This window comes from Silurus meridionalis, chromosome 18 (assembly GCF_014805685.1).
Source record: "Silurus meridionalis isolate SWU-2019-XX chromosome 18, ASM1480568v1, whole genome shotgun sequence".
Lineage (NCBI taxonomy): Eukaryota > Metazoa > Chordata > Actinopteri > Siluriformes > Siluridae > Silurus > Silurus meridionalis.
In genome coordinates this window covers 6064677-6078403 of record NC_060901.1, presented here as the reverse complement: position 1 = coordinate 6078403, position 13727 = coordinate 6064677, and the positions used below count along the sequence as shown (strand labels likewise).

The following is a 13727-nucleotide window of genomic DNA, read 5'->3' as shown; positions in this document are numbered from 1 at the left end:
GGATCTTAACTTTATTCTGTTTGTTGGTTTCGATATCAAAATCACACAAATATATATTATATTATTTTTTTTATAATGATGATAACGATACAATAAAACCTGTATAACAGCACCATGAACACACACTTGTTCACACACAGCAGTTAATCTAAAAGGATGAGATGCATCAACAATAACAATAATAACGATAACAGTTGTCCTGATAAATTATAAAAGAAATTGCGGTTTTTAATACACACACTGATACCAAGCTGCACAATTTAGTCGATTATAAATCGGTTTATTTGATTTGACAATGAAATGCTGACATCATCAAAAATCACTAAGCTACAGAAGTGCCAGAGAAGGTTGATGATGTCAGTACACATACATCTTGACTTTGTTCACTTCTTTGTCGTCACACTCCCGCCTTTTGCTGTAGTAATAAAAGGTGTTGTCTCGTCGCTGAAGCTTCTTCACGTATCCTGACATTGGCCAGCGTTCAATCTGAAAAGTACAGAGCACAATTTAAGTGCAAGTAATGACAGGATTGAGAATACAATACAATACTTGAGAAATTAGAGATCTTTGTGGGTTTTCCTTTGTGTTCTCTGGTTTCCTCTCTGGTGAAAATTACACACAAGTCCCTTTGGGGGGAAAAGTGTATAAGTGTATGCGTGTGTGTGTGTGTGTGTGTGTGTGTGTGTGTGTGTGTGTGTGTGTGTGTGTGTATGCGTGCGCGCCCTGCTTCGAACTGCTGTCTCGTTTCATTCAGTTCTCACACCCAGTGTTCTCAGGACAGATTTCAGATCTATAAATCTATAAATCTCTGATCTCAACCCCACTGAACACATTTCAATCACTAGAATTGGAACCCTGACTGCACCCGAGGCCTCCTCACCTGACCTGAGTCAGTACCTGAATGAGCACAAATGTCCACAAGAACTCTAGGAATCTAGTAAAATATCTTCTCAGAAGAGTGGAGATCATTCTAACAGCAAATGGGGACGACATGTGGAACGGGATGTTCAAAAAAGCACATACAAATATTATGGTCAGGTGTCCACAAACTTTGGCCCAAAGAGATAAATAGATTGAAAGATAAAAAAACAGATAGCTTGACAAACATCTGGACATGATAGACAGACAGACAGACAGACAGACAGACAGACAGACAGACAGACAGACAGACAGACAGACAGACAGACAGACAGACAGATAGATAGATAGATAGATAGATAGGATGGTTGATTAACTGATTGATTGACTGAATAGATGGATGTCTTGATTGATTCCCAATGTCAAATTTGTAAACTGATCTCATTCAGGCCTCCCATCCAGTGCTCTAAGGACAGACTCGAGATCCACCATGACCCAGACCGTGATAAAGTGTTTACTGAACGAAGAACTGGAAGATAAGGTGCAGTTTAGGTGACAGTTTTATTACCTCCACTTGTTTAATTTGCCTGTACTCCAGCTCATCCCTGTATCCTGCCTGCTGGAACCTGTAGAGATTCTCCACTTCATCAGTCCACATCCGAGCTCTGCTCATAGACTTGGGTTGAGAATTGCCATTCATCAAGGTTGCACAGGCCATCTCTCCTACTTATTTCATTAGTAAATAAAGAAGAAAAAGGAAGAGAAGAAGAGCATCATAGTATAATTAAGGTTCCTTCCCTGTTTCCCTGTTTCTTGTTTTCTGATAAATTACAAATCTAGTTATCTAACTCCTTACTTATAAAATATAATATTTATAATATATTTGTACTTAAAAACATTTTTTAATTACCCAGTGAAATAGTTGATCTCTATATTCCAATAAAATCTCAAACTGACTTTTAACCGAACCTCTTGTTGTTTACGGTTACCTTAACAACGGTGATGAAACCGGAAGTTGCTCAAGACTTTTTATTTAGATGGCCGACCGCAACTAAACCCGGGGTTTACTGTTCTTATAAAAATAGACAATGAACGCGAAGAACAAATGCTGCATTCGTTTTTTTTTTTTAAACATATTGTTCAATAAAATAAACTAATGCAGCATTTGTTCTTCGTATTCATTGTCTATTTTTACACAATGGATAATTTTATGAACCCAACATGAAAAATTATAATCTTTTTTCATGTTGGGTTCAGAAAATTATCCGGGTCATATTTCCTATTAACCACGAGATGGCGCTGTAACTTCCTGTACTATAAGGTTGCCAAGTCCGTAAAGACTAAGCATTTCTTTTATATGCGTTTGGCGTTTTGCTGTGAAATCATGCTGTGAAATCATGGTGCTGTTTGATCAAATTAGAATTAAATAATTAAAATATTTATTGTCTGCCATAAAAATGACTCCTCTCATGTCTGCCACCTTCAATATATTTTCATCCTTCATATTATACACAGGATCAGTATATAGAGTATTTTTCATTTCTCCTATAAATCATATACTAAGTTATACAGTTCTATCTATCTATCTATCTATCTATCTATCTATCTATCTATCTATCTATCTATCTATCTATTGTTATTAGTCCTTATTTATTTATTATTTTTTGTATTTACTTGTAATAATATTCTTTATTTTAAATATTACACTATTTCACTAAAAACTGCACTGGAAAAAAGGGCTAAATAGTTAAAGCAACATCATGTGGCTTCTATTACGAAACATCAATATCAGGTGCTTTATTTCTCTTGTACCACAGTGATTTGCCAGTGATTAATATTTTAAACAAGTAAATAAACAACAATTTTCATTTAACATAAAGTTCCTGTTATTTACATTATTACCACTATCGACAGTCATTTTCTCACCTCACCAGCCTCTCTTTTATTTTTTCCTTGCAGGTAAATGAATAAAATGCATTTCTATTTTGTTACTGGGAAACTGTAAAATCCTTTATCCGAAACACTTGTGGGTGTGGGTGCAGGTTTTTTTGTTCCAACCAATCAAGAGCCACACATGATAGTCATTGAAAAAAAAAATTGTTAGTTAAACAGGTAGAATTTGGTATAAACTTGCTTTGTGGAAAAGAATAGACACACCTGCCTTACATTGTTTCTGTGTTAAAACAGATGATTAAAAAAATGTGTGTATTATTAGGTAATTAGTAAAAAAAAATGAAAATAAATAAAACGTTTAAGAATTGGAACCTGTGTTTTAAAAGGCAGCCTGAACAAACTTTTTAGAGCTGCTGTAACATAAAGAAAAAAGATATATATATATATTTATATATTTTTTGGCAGACACCATTTTTCAGAGTGATTTACAACTGAGCAGTTGAGGGTTAAGGGCCTTGCTCAAGGGCCCAGCAGTGGCAGCACGTGGGAGGTGGGATTTGAACTTGTGACCTTCTGATCCAAAGTCCAATGCCACTGAGCTACCACCTATACATATATATATATATATATATATATATATATATATATATATATATATATATATATAAACAATAGAAAGAGTTATTAAATAACTTGTATATTTTTAATTATATACATCTTTCATAATCATATCGCCCTTATAGGCATAGAGTTCAAGTTTAAAATTAGTGTATGGGGATGAGATGAGAGAGAGGTGGAGTTTGGGTGATTTATACAGACCTGGCAACCCGTAAATGGCTTCCTGGTATAGCGTGTGTTGGTGTTTCATGAGTTTGAACTCAGATTAGAGTAAATGTATGATGGAGATGTTTTAGGAAAGCCAGAGTCTCATTTTCAGTATTACTCAGATGAAACGTGTATATGAATGTGTAGGTTTGAAGTATATCTAAGCTCGCATTGGTGTAAAGAAGTCAGGATGAGTTCCTTCCCTGGAAGAATGAAGGAATATCCAACCATTTCCATCGACAGATTCGACAAAGACAATTTACATGCCAGAGCCTATTTTCTGTCTCACTGCCATAAAGGTGATCTCTCATGTATATCATTAATATCTTATTAAAAGGCTTGTATTGAAGGCTTATGTTTTGTTTGGGCTTGGGGGTCTGAGATATCTGTATGTGTAATCAGAGCCTTTACCTGTTATTGTTTTTGCAGATCATATGAAAGGACTGAAAGGACCTTTACTGAAAAGAAAACTAAAGTTTAGGTAAGAAACACTGGACTGCACAAATTAAACAGCAGTACTGACACTAGTTTTGATTATCGTCCAACACAGAGGAGTATTTAATCATCTGTATCCATACGCTTTCTATACAGCTGTTTATTGAACTTTAACGAAGGAGTCTCCAGTGTCAGTGTTTTGTATCACTCACTAGGGTTTTTCTAATATGGATAAAAGTATTGGGACACCTGACTTTTCCAGCCATATGCGATTATTCTTACCCTGTCTTGTTCCCACAATTCAGAGACACACGTTTGTATAGGACGTCTGTGGATGCAGTAGCATTACATTTTTCATCTGAACTAGAAAACCCAAACCTGTTCCAGTGTGTGCACAAAGCCAGCAACATGAAGATATGCTTACTTGGGTTGGAAGGGAAGATCTTGAGTGGACAGCAATTAAACTCTGACCTCACATCACTTTACTGAACCCCTTTGAGATGAATTAGAACACTGACTGCACCCCAGGCCTCCGCAAGAACTCTCCGAAATCTAGTGGAACATCTCAGAAGAGTAGAGGTTATTCTAACAGCAAATGGGGACTAAATGTGGAACATGTTCAAAAAGCAGATACAAATATTATGGTCAGGTGTCCACAAACTTTTGTTCATATATATATATATATATATATATATATATATATATATATATAAAAATCTAATAGATCCAAAATCCTCCATCCATCAATTAGTTTATCTATCTATCTATCTATCTATCTATCTATCTATCTATCTATCTATCTATCTCTCTCTCGCACTCACTCTCTCTCTCTCTCTCTCTCTCTCTCTCTCTCTCTCTCTCTCTCTCTCTCTCTCTCTCTATATATATATATATATATATATATATATATATATATTTATCTAGATAGATAGATAGATATATAGATAGATAGATAGATAGAATAACTGATGGATTGATGGAGGATTGATTTTAGATCTTACTGATTCCCAAGGTTAAATTTCACTCCTCTTTGAGAGACGCCTCTCTTGATAAGGAAATGACTGTAGCTACAATAACATAAGTGATAACAGGAAGTATCTTGTCTCATGGAGGTTCCACAGCATTAAATATACCTATACACGGATTTTAAAAAAGCCCACGAACATCGCAACTGTCTGATGTGCATTCAGATAGTAACACTTAACTGTTATATGTACACCACATAGAGTAGTTGCTGATTGTTTTAATGTAACATAACCCCCTTCTGTCTTTTATTCTTTATTTAATCAATGACCAAACTTGATGTTGTTGTTTTAGCCTAACTGTAAAGTTGTACTGCTCGTTTGTCACAAAGGAGCTCCTACTCAACAATCCAAAATATGACTTCTGGGAAGGCCGCATTGTAAGTTCTATGAAAATGTTTTTTTTTTTTTTTTTAAGGAAATGTATAAATATGCTCATCTACATGTGCTCATCTCATACATATGATTACTTTCTAAAAATATCTTACCCCAGGTTGCTCTTGAATTGGACAGTCCGACACATATCTCACTGACTGATGAAGTTACAGGAGAGGCGAGTACTGACAATTATTGTCTTATCAACTGACATAATCATGAATAATTAACCATCCCAAAGAACATTTGGACAACAAAGGCTTTTGATGGAAGAAAAAACTCTAAACAACTAATTTTGATATGAGACTCAAGATTATATTTTCATAAAAAAAAAAAAAAATTTTGCTTTAGTATCCTCATATCTGCATGCAAAGATGAACAATATCCAGTTGAAAATGTAATATAGTATGTTAAATCCCAAGCCCTGTGGATGTAGTCCACTTTGTACTGCATTCTCTATGGATTTCTGTGGACGTTTCTATGGAAACATCATTGTGTAATTTATATCAGTCACACTGCTTATGATGTCAATATGTTGCTGGTTTGTTAACTGTAAGCTTGTCTTTATTCCCAGGTGGAAGATATAGTTGTGACGTTGTTGCCGGCTGGACATTGCCCCGGATCGGTCATGTAAGCTTTTTTTTTTTTATTAAATATAAATATGTTTATATAACGGCGCTGTTACAATTCTGAGATATTCGAAGGTGTCGAAACTTTTTGATCTCCAACATCAAATCCTAACGACTGCAAGGTTAATCACAGGTTTATAATTATGTGCTTGTTCAAATACATTATAGTTTCTATAGTAACACTACAGACAAGATGATGTAATGGCAGACTAGCTATTAAATTTAAGAGAAAGGGGAAAAAGCGGCTGGTGAGGGTTATGACTGTTCATAGCTGCTTTATCTGCTGTAAGTGATAACCAGGAATAATGTCTTTTGCAGTCATTCCACATCTGTAATTATGTTTTGTTTTTTTGTTTTGTTTTTAAAGTACAAAAATAAAATAAAATAAAATGATAAAAAGTAACGTGTCAGTGTTAAACATTTTTGGAGAGAACTGAAATTCCTCATCTAACATGACCCGGTTTGAGAGGATTCGCATAGAAGAATGGCAGATCCAGGTGTGCAAAGCTTGTTGTGTCATACCCAGAAAGACTCGATGTTGTAAATGGTGCCAAAGGTGTTTTAACTTAGTACCGAGTAAAGGGTTTGAATACTTTTACACACGTGATATTTCATTTTTTATATAAAAAATAAAAATTTACAGAAATCTCTATAATAAGGTCACTTTGTCCTTCTTCTTCTTCTTTCGGCTGCTCCCATTAGGGGTCGCCACAGCGGATCATCCGTCTCCATGCCCCCCTGTCCTCTACATCTGCCTCTTTCACACCAACTACCTGCATGTCTTCCCTCATCACATCCATAAACCTCCTCCTTGACCTTCCTTTTTTCCTCCTTCCTGGCGACTCCATCCTCAGCATTCTTCTACTGATATACCCCATGTCCAAACCATCTTAATCTCGCCTCCCTCACCTCGCCTCACTCCCAACGAAAACCTCAACATCTTAATTTATGCTCATTTGCATATTCTCCCTTTCATTGCTAAGAACCTTACAGTATATACCCACGTTTTGATTGTGATCTGATTAATTGTACTGTATCACTCCTTTCACTTCTCCTGGTGCATCTTATCATAGACTAACGAGTATTGTCAGTGTACAGATTGAATGTAATTGCGTATATTTGCCGGTGTCTTCCTGCAGGTTTCTCTTTGAGGGGGCTCAGGGCACCGTGCTGTACACGGGGGATTTCCGCCTGGCTGCTGGAGATGCAGCGAGGATGGAGCACTTGCACTCTGGAAACAGGTGTGTAGCATTGGGTATAGTTTGGCGTGACTCATTTTCACCTCCTAATGCTATGTTGCTCAGTCATAAGCAGGTTTATAGCATAACTATATATGATTTCTGAGCCAGATAGCTCCAGGAAAAAATTCTGGAAATAATTGCTAATGCATGGGCTTCTAGGCAATTCTTTTTTCTCTCTGTGAAAGTGTATAAGTGATTAGGACGTGACGGCATTTCAGGGTGACTTGATTGCACCACACTGATGGAAGTGAAGAGGAAAAAAATGCAGTAAAATGTAGAATAACATTCACTTCTGATGCAAAGAAGAACCACAGGGTTAAAAAGATGTAGTGTTTCAGTGGTTAATGGTTTAGGGTGAGCAGAAGGTTGTTATTTCAAGTCCCTGAATTTGTAAATAAATTCTAATAGTCAGGTGTTTACAAACTTTTGTAAATATAGTGTGGGTTAAATGTAAAGCAGTAAAATAAAGGTTTTTGTTTTCACTGTGATATGTTGTACAGCACAGTTTGTGTGTTGCAGCTTGGTTCTTTTTGATGCTGAATCTTATCTATAAAGTTTTTTTTTTTTACAGTATTTGTTTGCTCCAAACTTTTTGTTTTAGAGTAAAAGACATTCAAAGTGTGTATTTGGACAGCACATTCTACGACCCCAGGTTTTATCAGATCCCAAGTAGGGTGAGTATTTCTGAACTGGCCATATATTACACTTATGCTGTTGAAAGCAAAAGTTTGGTTTTCTGAACAATACAACATCTAAAACATATTAATTACAATTTATCTACATCTTTATCTTTTTTTGAATCAGATGAAAATGAACTGAAATATGAACCAATAATTACGCTCTTTGTTTCAAAATCTAATAAATGATGGTTCTTTGAAAATTCGACTGTTCTGGAGATAAAGTATGTGTAACTAAATAAAAATATATATTTATATAAAAAAGAAATAAGAAGCTAAAACCAAAGGAAAGACCATCATCCCTATGAGATACTATAGCAGAAGGTTAAATGTCTTTGAATACCATCTGCATTCAGTGGTACCAAAGTGATGAGGGTGTGATAGAATAAAAATAAAATGCCAGTTTAAAACCTTTAATATAATCCTAATAATCTTAAAATAAAACAAAATAAAACAAACAAAAATACATTACATATGTACACCAGCATGGTGTCCACCCATAAAAACCTGGAAAAATAGGATGCATGAATATTAGATGTAAACCGATTAATCGGTTTTGCCGATTAATCGACAACAATAGTTGATTACTGAAACTATTGGCTATTGGCAAAAATACATACCGATAGTTTTTCCAGGTTGCGCTATATAATACGAGCGGCCTCTAGAGGTGAGTTACTGACACTAAGTGCCTTTTTTTTAAATTCATTTTGGATGTAATTGTTTTTATTCATTTGGAATGTTGCTTTTTGTTTTAGTTTGAATGCAAGTCTTTTATTTTCCTCAATATTTCAGTATAATTAATATATATATATATATATATATATATATATATAATATATATTTATTTAATTTAGCATATTAACGGTTGATTAATCAATTACTGCAAGTACGATCCAACCTAGCTATTGGTATCAGTAAAATCGGTCGACCTCTTGTGAATATAAGTAACTAAGAGGATCTATAAAGTAATTATCAACAAGCTGTTTGGGAAGTGTTTATCTCCTCTTATACCTATTTAACAGTGATTACAATTTTTGTTTTTTTTAGCATCGTCATATTCGTTATCCGTTTACAGTGAGACTAAATGTCAATAAAACGTGGTTATTTCCGGCAATCATTAACATTATAATAGCTATAAGCAGCTTTTTTCTGAAATAATTTAAGTTAAATGATAATAGTCAACAACTGAATAATCTGATATTTAAAAGTGCTGTTGTATAATGTAATTAAGAGAGCGTCTGTAAAATCTTAACACCAGACTAAACATTTTGCTTCTATAAAAGTTCCTAATGGGAGTACAGACTTTTACACGTGTTATTAATAAAAACTGGTTTAATATATGTACTGAATGTAATGTGACTGTTGTTGTGACTTTAGGAGGCTTGCCTAAATGGTATTAGGAAGCTGGTTCAAGACTGGATTTGTCTGAGTCCATACCATGTGGTCTGGTTAAACTGCAAAGCAGCATACGGGTATGAATACCTCTTCACCAACCTGGGACAAGAATTTAATTTGCAGGTACTAAGAAGGGAAAAAAATCGAAGGTATGTGGCAAAAAGATTTAGTAATGTCTATATTGTTTAAATCATTATTTGGATCTTGGGTTTTGATGTAGGTCCACGTGAACAGCTTAAACATGTACAGACAAATGCCAGAAATTCTGGATCATGTAACCAGTAACAGAGCAACACAGATCCATGCCTGCAGGCACCCCAAGGTAACACTTCCTGTACTGCTAATGTGCACCAATCATGTGCAGCTGATCTTTCAATAGACTTATTTTCTGTTTGTGACAGGACGATGAGTTGTTCAGGGCAAACAGATTGCCGTGTGGGTCTTTAGCTCTGGATGGTACACCGCTGCGCATTATCAGCATCAAACCTTCCACTATGTGGTTTGGAGAAAGGACCAGGAAGACCAACGTCATCGTCAAGTACAATACCCCTCATCTATATAAGCTGTATGGACAAACTTTTTGTGGTCACCAGAGCATTCCTATGTGCTTGCACCTCCCATTCCATATTCAGTCCCTAGTTGCAGTTATAAAACCATATATTCTTCTGGGAAGATGTTCCACTAGACTTTGGAGTGTGCTTGTGGAGATTTTGCTCAATCAGTCACAAGAGTGTTAGTAACTTGGTGTCCCAATACTTTTGTCCATATAGTATATACTGTATAGTACATACTGTATACATTATATATATAAAACCCCTCTCAGATCTGCTTAATAAGATGCCATACCATGTGTGTATGGTTGCAGATGCATAAATTTGTACACCCCACAACAAATTGAAGGTCTTAATGAAACATCATGCACGGCTTTCTTCATATTATGTCTGGACATTAATCACAAAACATCTGTTCAGAAGGTTATTCGGTTGTTTTTTTTGTTTTTTTGTCTTATGTGTATCATGATTCATGCAGATTTTGTATTTTAATTGGAAAACATGGAGTGTAAACTTGTGCACTATGGTGTGGTTAAGATCTAAATACTTTACAAGACTGTTTCAGTTTAAAAGCTGAAGAAGGAACAACATTCAGAATACATCCAAGTACATCATGAAGGGAAAGGGTACATTGGTTGATTTTACAGGAAGTCCAACCCTTAAATTAATAACAAACATTTATTTAGTGTTTGAATGGAACTGGGGGGAGTCTGTTTGACTCTCATGCTGAAGCTAGGCTTCAAATCAATCATCACCGATGGTTAAAGATGCATAAACACCTTCCTGCGTTTTCTTTTAGGATGGGTGGAAGCTCCTACAGGGCTTGTTTCTCCTTTCATTCTTCATACTCCGAGGTAAGAAAGACCAAAATGATTAGACATTATATTTGCAATAATTACACCCTGTCAGTGTATGTACATCCATCCTTCTATAATCAGATCAAGGATTTCCTGTCATACATCAATCCTGTCCATATTTACCCTAACGTGGTTCCGATGGGCCGAACCGTAGAGGAAGTGATGGAGCTGTAAGCCCTCATACGCATGTCATGTATGAATAAATTAAGATTGCTTGCCTGATCCAGCTGTTCTACATGCTGTTTCTTTTCTTTTTTCCTCCAGACTGAATATTATGCGTAGAAAAAATTCAGGAATGGCTGTCATCTATAAGCCTCTTGGGAAGATAAAACGAGCCAGAGCAAAGTCCACATCACAGGGTATAACAGTACATTATACACCTAAACAGTCGTTTTTATGTTCTTCCCCATATTTTGTTGGAATTCAAATACTATGTACTTTTATGGAAGGCCTTTGAGATCTAAATGGCAAAACCCAACAGGCATTATACACAGATCAGGCATAACATTATGACTGGTGAAGTGAATAACACTGATTCTCTCTTCATCATGGCACCCGGTAGTCAGTGGGATATATCAGGCAGGAAGTGAACATTTTGTCCTCAAAATTGATGTGTTAGAATCAGTAAAATGGGCAAGTGTAAGAACTTGAGCGAGTTTGACGAAGTCCAAAAACAACACAATATTAGGCAGGTGGTCATAATGTTATGCCTGATCGCTGTATGTTTAAGGTTACAAGATAACAGTATAAAAAAAAAAAAACATAAAAAGAATCGAAGTCAGGAAGTCAATATTGTGGATCACTTTAAATCGTGTCCTTACACTCTTACTACATAGCCAGTGGATAAAAGTTCTATTGTGTCCCAGGCGCCGACAGCGATGATGAGCTGTTTGAGGAACTCGCTGTTGCACCATTGAGAAAGAAGCTTGCTGTCAATGAGGAAAAAGAGCATCACAGCCTGGAAAAATCAGATCTTGAAGTCATAGAAACAGAAATTGTACCACAGCAGCAGGCTCTAGTACAGACATCCAACTACATGGACTGCACAGAGTCCAACGATGATGATGATGATGATGATGATGAAGTGGAAGAGGAGGAGGAGGAACTTCCTGCAAGTAAGGCATCTGGGGATGCCACGCACACTCCATCCTGCTTAGGTATGTCCCCACCCCCTTTAAAGCCGACTCCGCCCAGCTGGAGTACATTCTTCACAGCAGAGCCGGTTGTGACTGATGACAGCTGTGAGCTGGAGAACAGTCAGAACAGCCAGACTATGTCTACTAATCAGACATCGCAGTCCCCTGAGCTCTTCAGTGATGACAACGAATCAGAGTCAGGCCATGTGACATCCTCTCAGTCCACATATGTATCAGAGGCTGCTTTAGAGAGCCTCAGCCAACCCGACACAGAACCTGTACAACATTCCACCACGTATACAGGTAACTGTTTTCACTCGCCGGTTAAAACGCAACCAGCTTTAACTGGCCAGAACCAATGCAATGCCAGAGAGCAGAAAGAACCAGTTTCAGATTCGCAGGTGTCGTCTGATTTTGATCTGCCAATGACTCCAGGTTCCAAGATTCCACAGCCTGAGGAGCTAAACAAGCTGTACAAGAAGTTGGCTGCTGGAGAGGACATGACCACCGAAAATCAATAGCGGGGTTCAGCCTAATCAACAATTTCACTTCTCAAATGTTTTGATAAAAAGAAGAGTATATGAACTGACCATTTCAAAAGAAGTGTGGTTCTACCGAAATGCCATATTTTATAATTAATGAAGAGAAAGATCTCCACAAGTAGGGAGTAAAAAGTTGCTCAGGAAAAATGTAATTAATTAAATGTCAGTGGTGACTTTTTTATAGAGCAGTGCTGTTGAATTCTCGATTCTGATTGGTCGAAAGATGAATTTTTTTGTAACAGTAATTCGACAGCAGTTTTATATATACCCATACATTCCAATACTGTCATTTCTAGATTAACACTTAGTGAAAGGTGTTGTACAGCGATCTACGGAATATGAAGAAGTATTTGGTATGAGAAAGGAAACGTTTATTCATATAACAATCCTGGAAGGAGTCTCCAGTGTCAGCACTTTGTAACAGTCTTTGCACTGAGAAAATCCATTGGGAGCAATTTAGGTATATTAACTTCAAGAGGGAAGAAAAGGGTGGATGATGAGTGCTATTTTATTACCTAATAAAAGTCACTGGAAAATAACTTCAGGTGCTAACAGTCACACCGGTTTATGCCGTGTCACAAAGTTATTACTTTGTGTACTAAAATTATTTTTAAAGTATTTCTTACAATAATAATGCTGTTTTTGCCTGTTCGTATTTATTCTACAACCGCCTCACCTCACATATTAACCAAAATTTCCTGTTGCACATTAGGGGTCATTTTAGTTCATAATTTAATAACCATGTATATTGATTTCATTTATCCTCCATGTAAAAACCTTCTTGTTTATTGTTTTTGTTTTAAATAAAGACACATTATCGTTTCCCTGCGTCAGCTGTTATATGAAGCCTCTATGAATTCTTTTAAGCTGCAGGATGATTATATCAATAAACCACACGCATACGTTACTCCACCTTCAAAACAGAGCACTGACAATATATTTAACTGCAGGTGCAACCAGAAGACGGATGCAAAGTGGTAAAGGGGTTTCCTAGTGTTCCTAGTTTTGCAAGTAGCTTATTATAAAGGTGGCGTGCATGCATTTATTTTTAAATAAGTTTCGTTTATATGGCACCTGAAATGTTTGTCAGGTTGTAACGAACCCTGCCACAGAGAAACTGCATGCAAACCTTTTACATTTTTTCCCACCAGTGGAAGTGTATTTTTTATTTATTTTTTTTTTTACAATCTTTATACACTCGTTTTAAAAAAGGGTGCCAATAGTTATAAACTAAACTCCAGTCCTTAATAAATCCAGAATCACAATTTTTTTTTTTTTAAATTTTACTTGT

The 13727-nt window shown here is 36.1% G+C and overlaps 2 protein-coding genes across 9 annotated transcripts; one reads left to right on the top strand and one right to left on the bottom strand.

Moving 5' to 3' along the window:
- Positions 1 to 256: 256 nt before the first annotated feature.
- meig1 (meiosis/spermiogenesis associated 1) lies at positions 257 to 3847 on the bottom strand. Of its 8 annotated transcripts, none has more exons than XM_046873240.1 (3): positions 3571 to 3847; positions 1427 to 1584; positions 257 to 486 (listed from the first exon to the last, which is right to left on the bottom strand). In XM_046873240.1, exons 1-3 carry the CDS (start codon positions 3617 to 3619, stop codon positions 358 to 360), a joined length of 336 nt encoding a protein of 111 aa, XP_046729196.1. In that variant the 5' UTR covers positions 3620 to 3847; the 3' UTR covers positions 257 to 357. The 8 variants fall into 8 exon arrangements, with proteins under 8 accessions (XP_046729196.1, XP_046729197.1, XP_046729204.1 ...); XM_046873241.1 differs by having other exon boundaries at positions 1427 to 1581; positions 3571 to 3845; XM_046873248.1 differs by lacking the exon at positions 3571 to 3847 and adding an exon at positions 2785 to 2916 and having other exon boundaries at positions 1427 to 1581.
- dclre1c (DNA cross-link repair 1C, PSO2 homolog (S. cerevisiae)) lies at positions 3716 to 13265 on the top strand. The gene is made up of 14 exons (XM_046873238.1): positions 3716 to 3875; positions 4006 to 4057; positions 5329 to 5413; positions 5527 to 5586; positions 5983 to 6038; positions 7177 to 7278; positions 7880 to 7952; positions 9333 to 9473; positions 9571 to 9672; positions 9752 to 9888; positions 10701 to 10755; positions 10840 to 10928; positions 11023 to 11117; positions 11625 to 13265. Exons 1-14 carry the CDS (start codon positions 3716 to 3718, stop codon positions 12413 to 12415), a joined length of 1998 nt encoding a protein of 665 aa, XP_046729194.1. The 3' UTR covers positions 12416 to 13265.
- Positions 13266 to 13727: the final 462 nt, after the last annotated feature.

Bases quoted from the DNA above. Each gene is read 5' to 3' on its own strand.
- dclre1c (XM_046873238.1), top strand. From the start codon at position 3,716: ATGTGTAGGTTTGAAGTATATCTAAGCTCGCATTGGTGTAAAGAAGTC. The intron at 3,876-4,005 runs GTGATCTCTCAT...TTGTTTTTGCAG, and splicing joins TCTGTCTCACTGCCATAAAG to ATCATATGAAAGGACTGAAA. The intron at 9,474-9,570 runs GTACTAAGAAGG...GTTTTGATGTAG, and splicing joins GACAAGAATTTAATTTGCAG to GTCCACGTGAACAGCTTAAA.
- meig1 (XM_046873240.1), bottom strand. From the start codon at position 3,619: ATGAAACACCAACACACGCTATACCAGGAAGCCATTTACGGGTTGCCA. The intron at 1,585-3,570 runs GTCTGTATAAAT...TAATGAAATAAG, and splicing joins AGCCATTTACGGGTTGCCAG to TAGGAGAGATGGCCTGTGCA. The intron at 487-1,426 runs GTAATAAAACTG...TGTACTTTTCAG, and splicing joins GGCAAATTAAACAAGTGGAG to ATTGAACGCTGGCCAATGTC.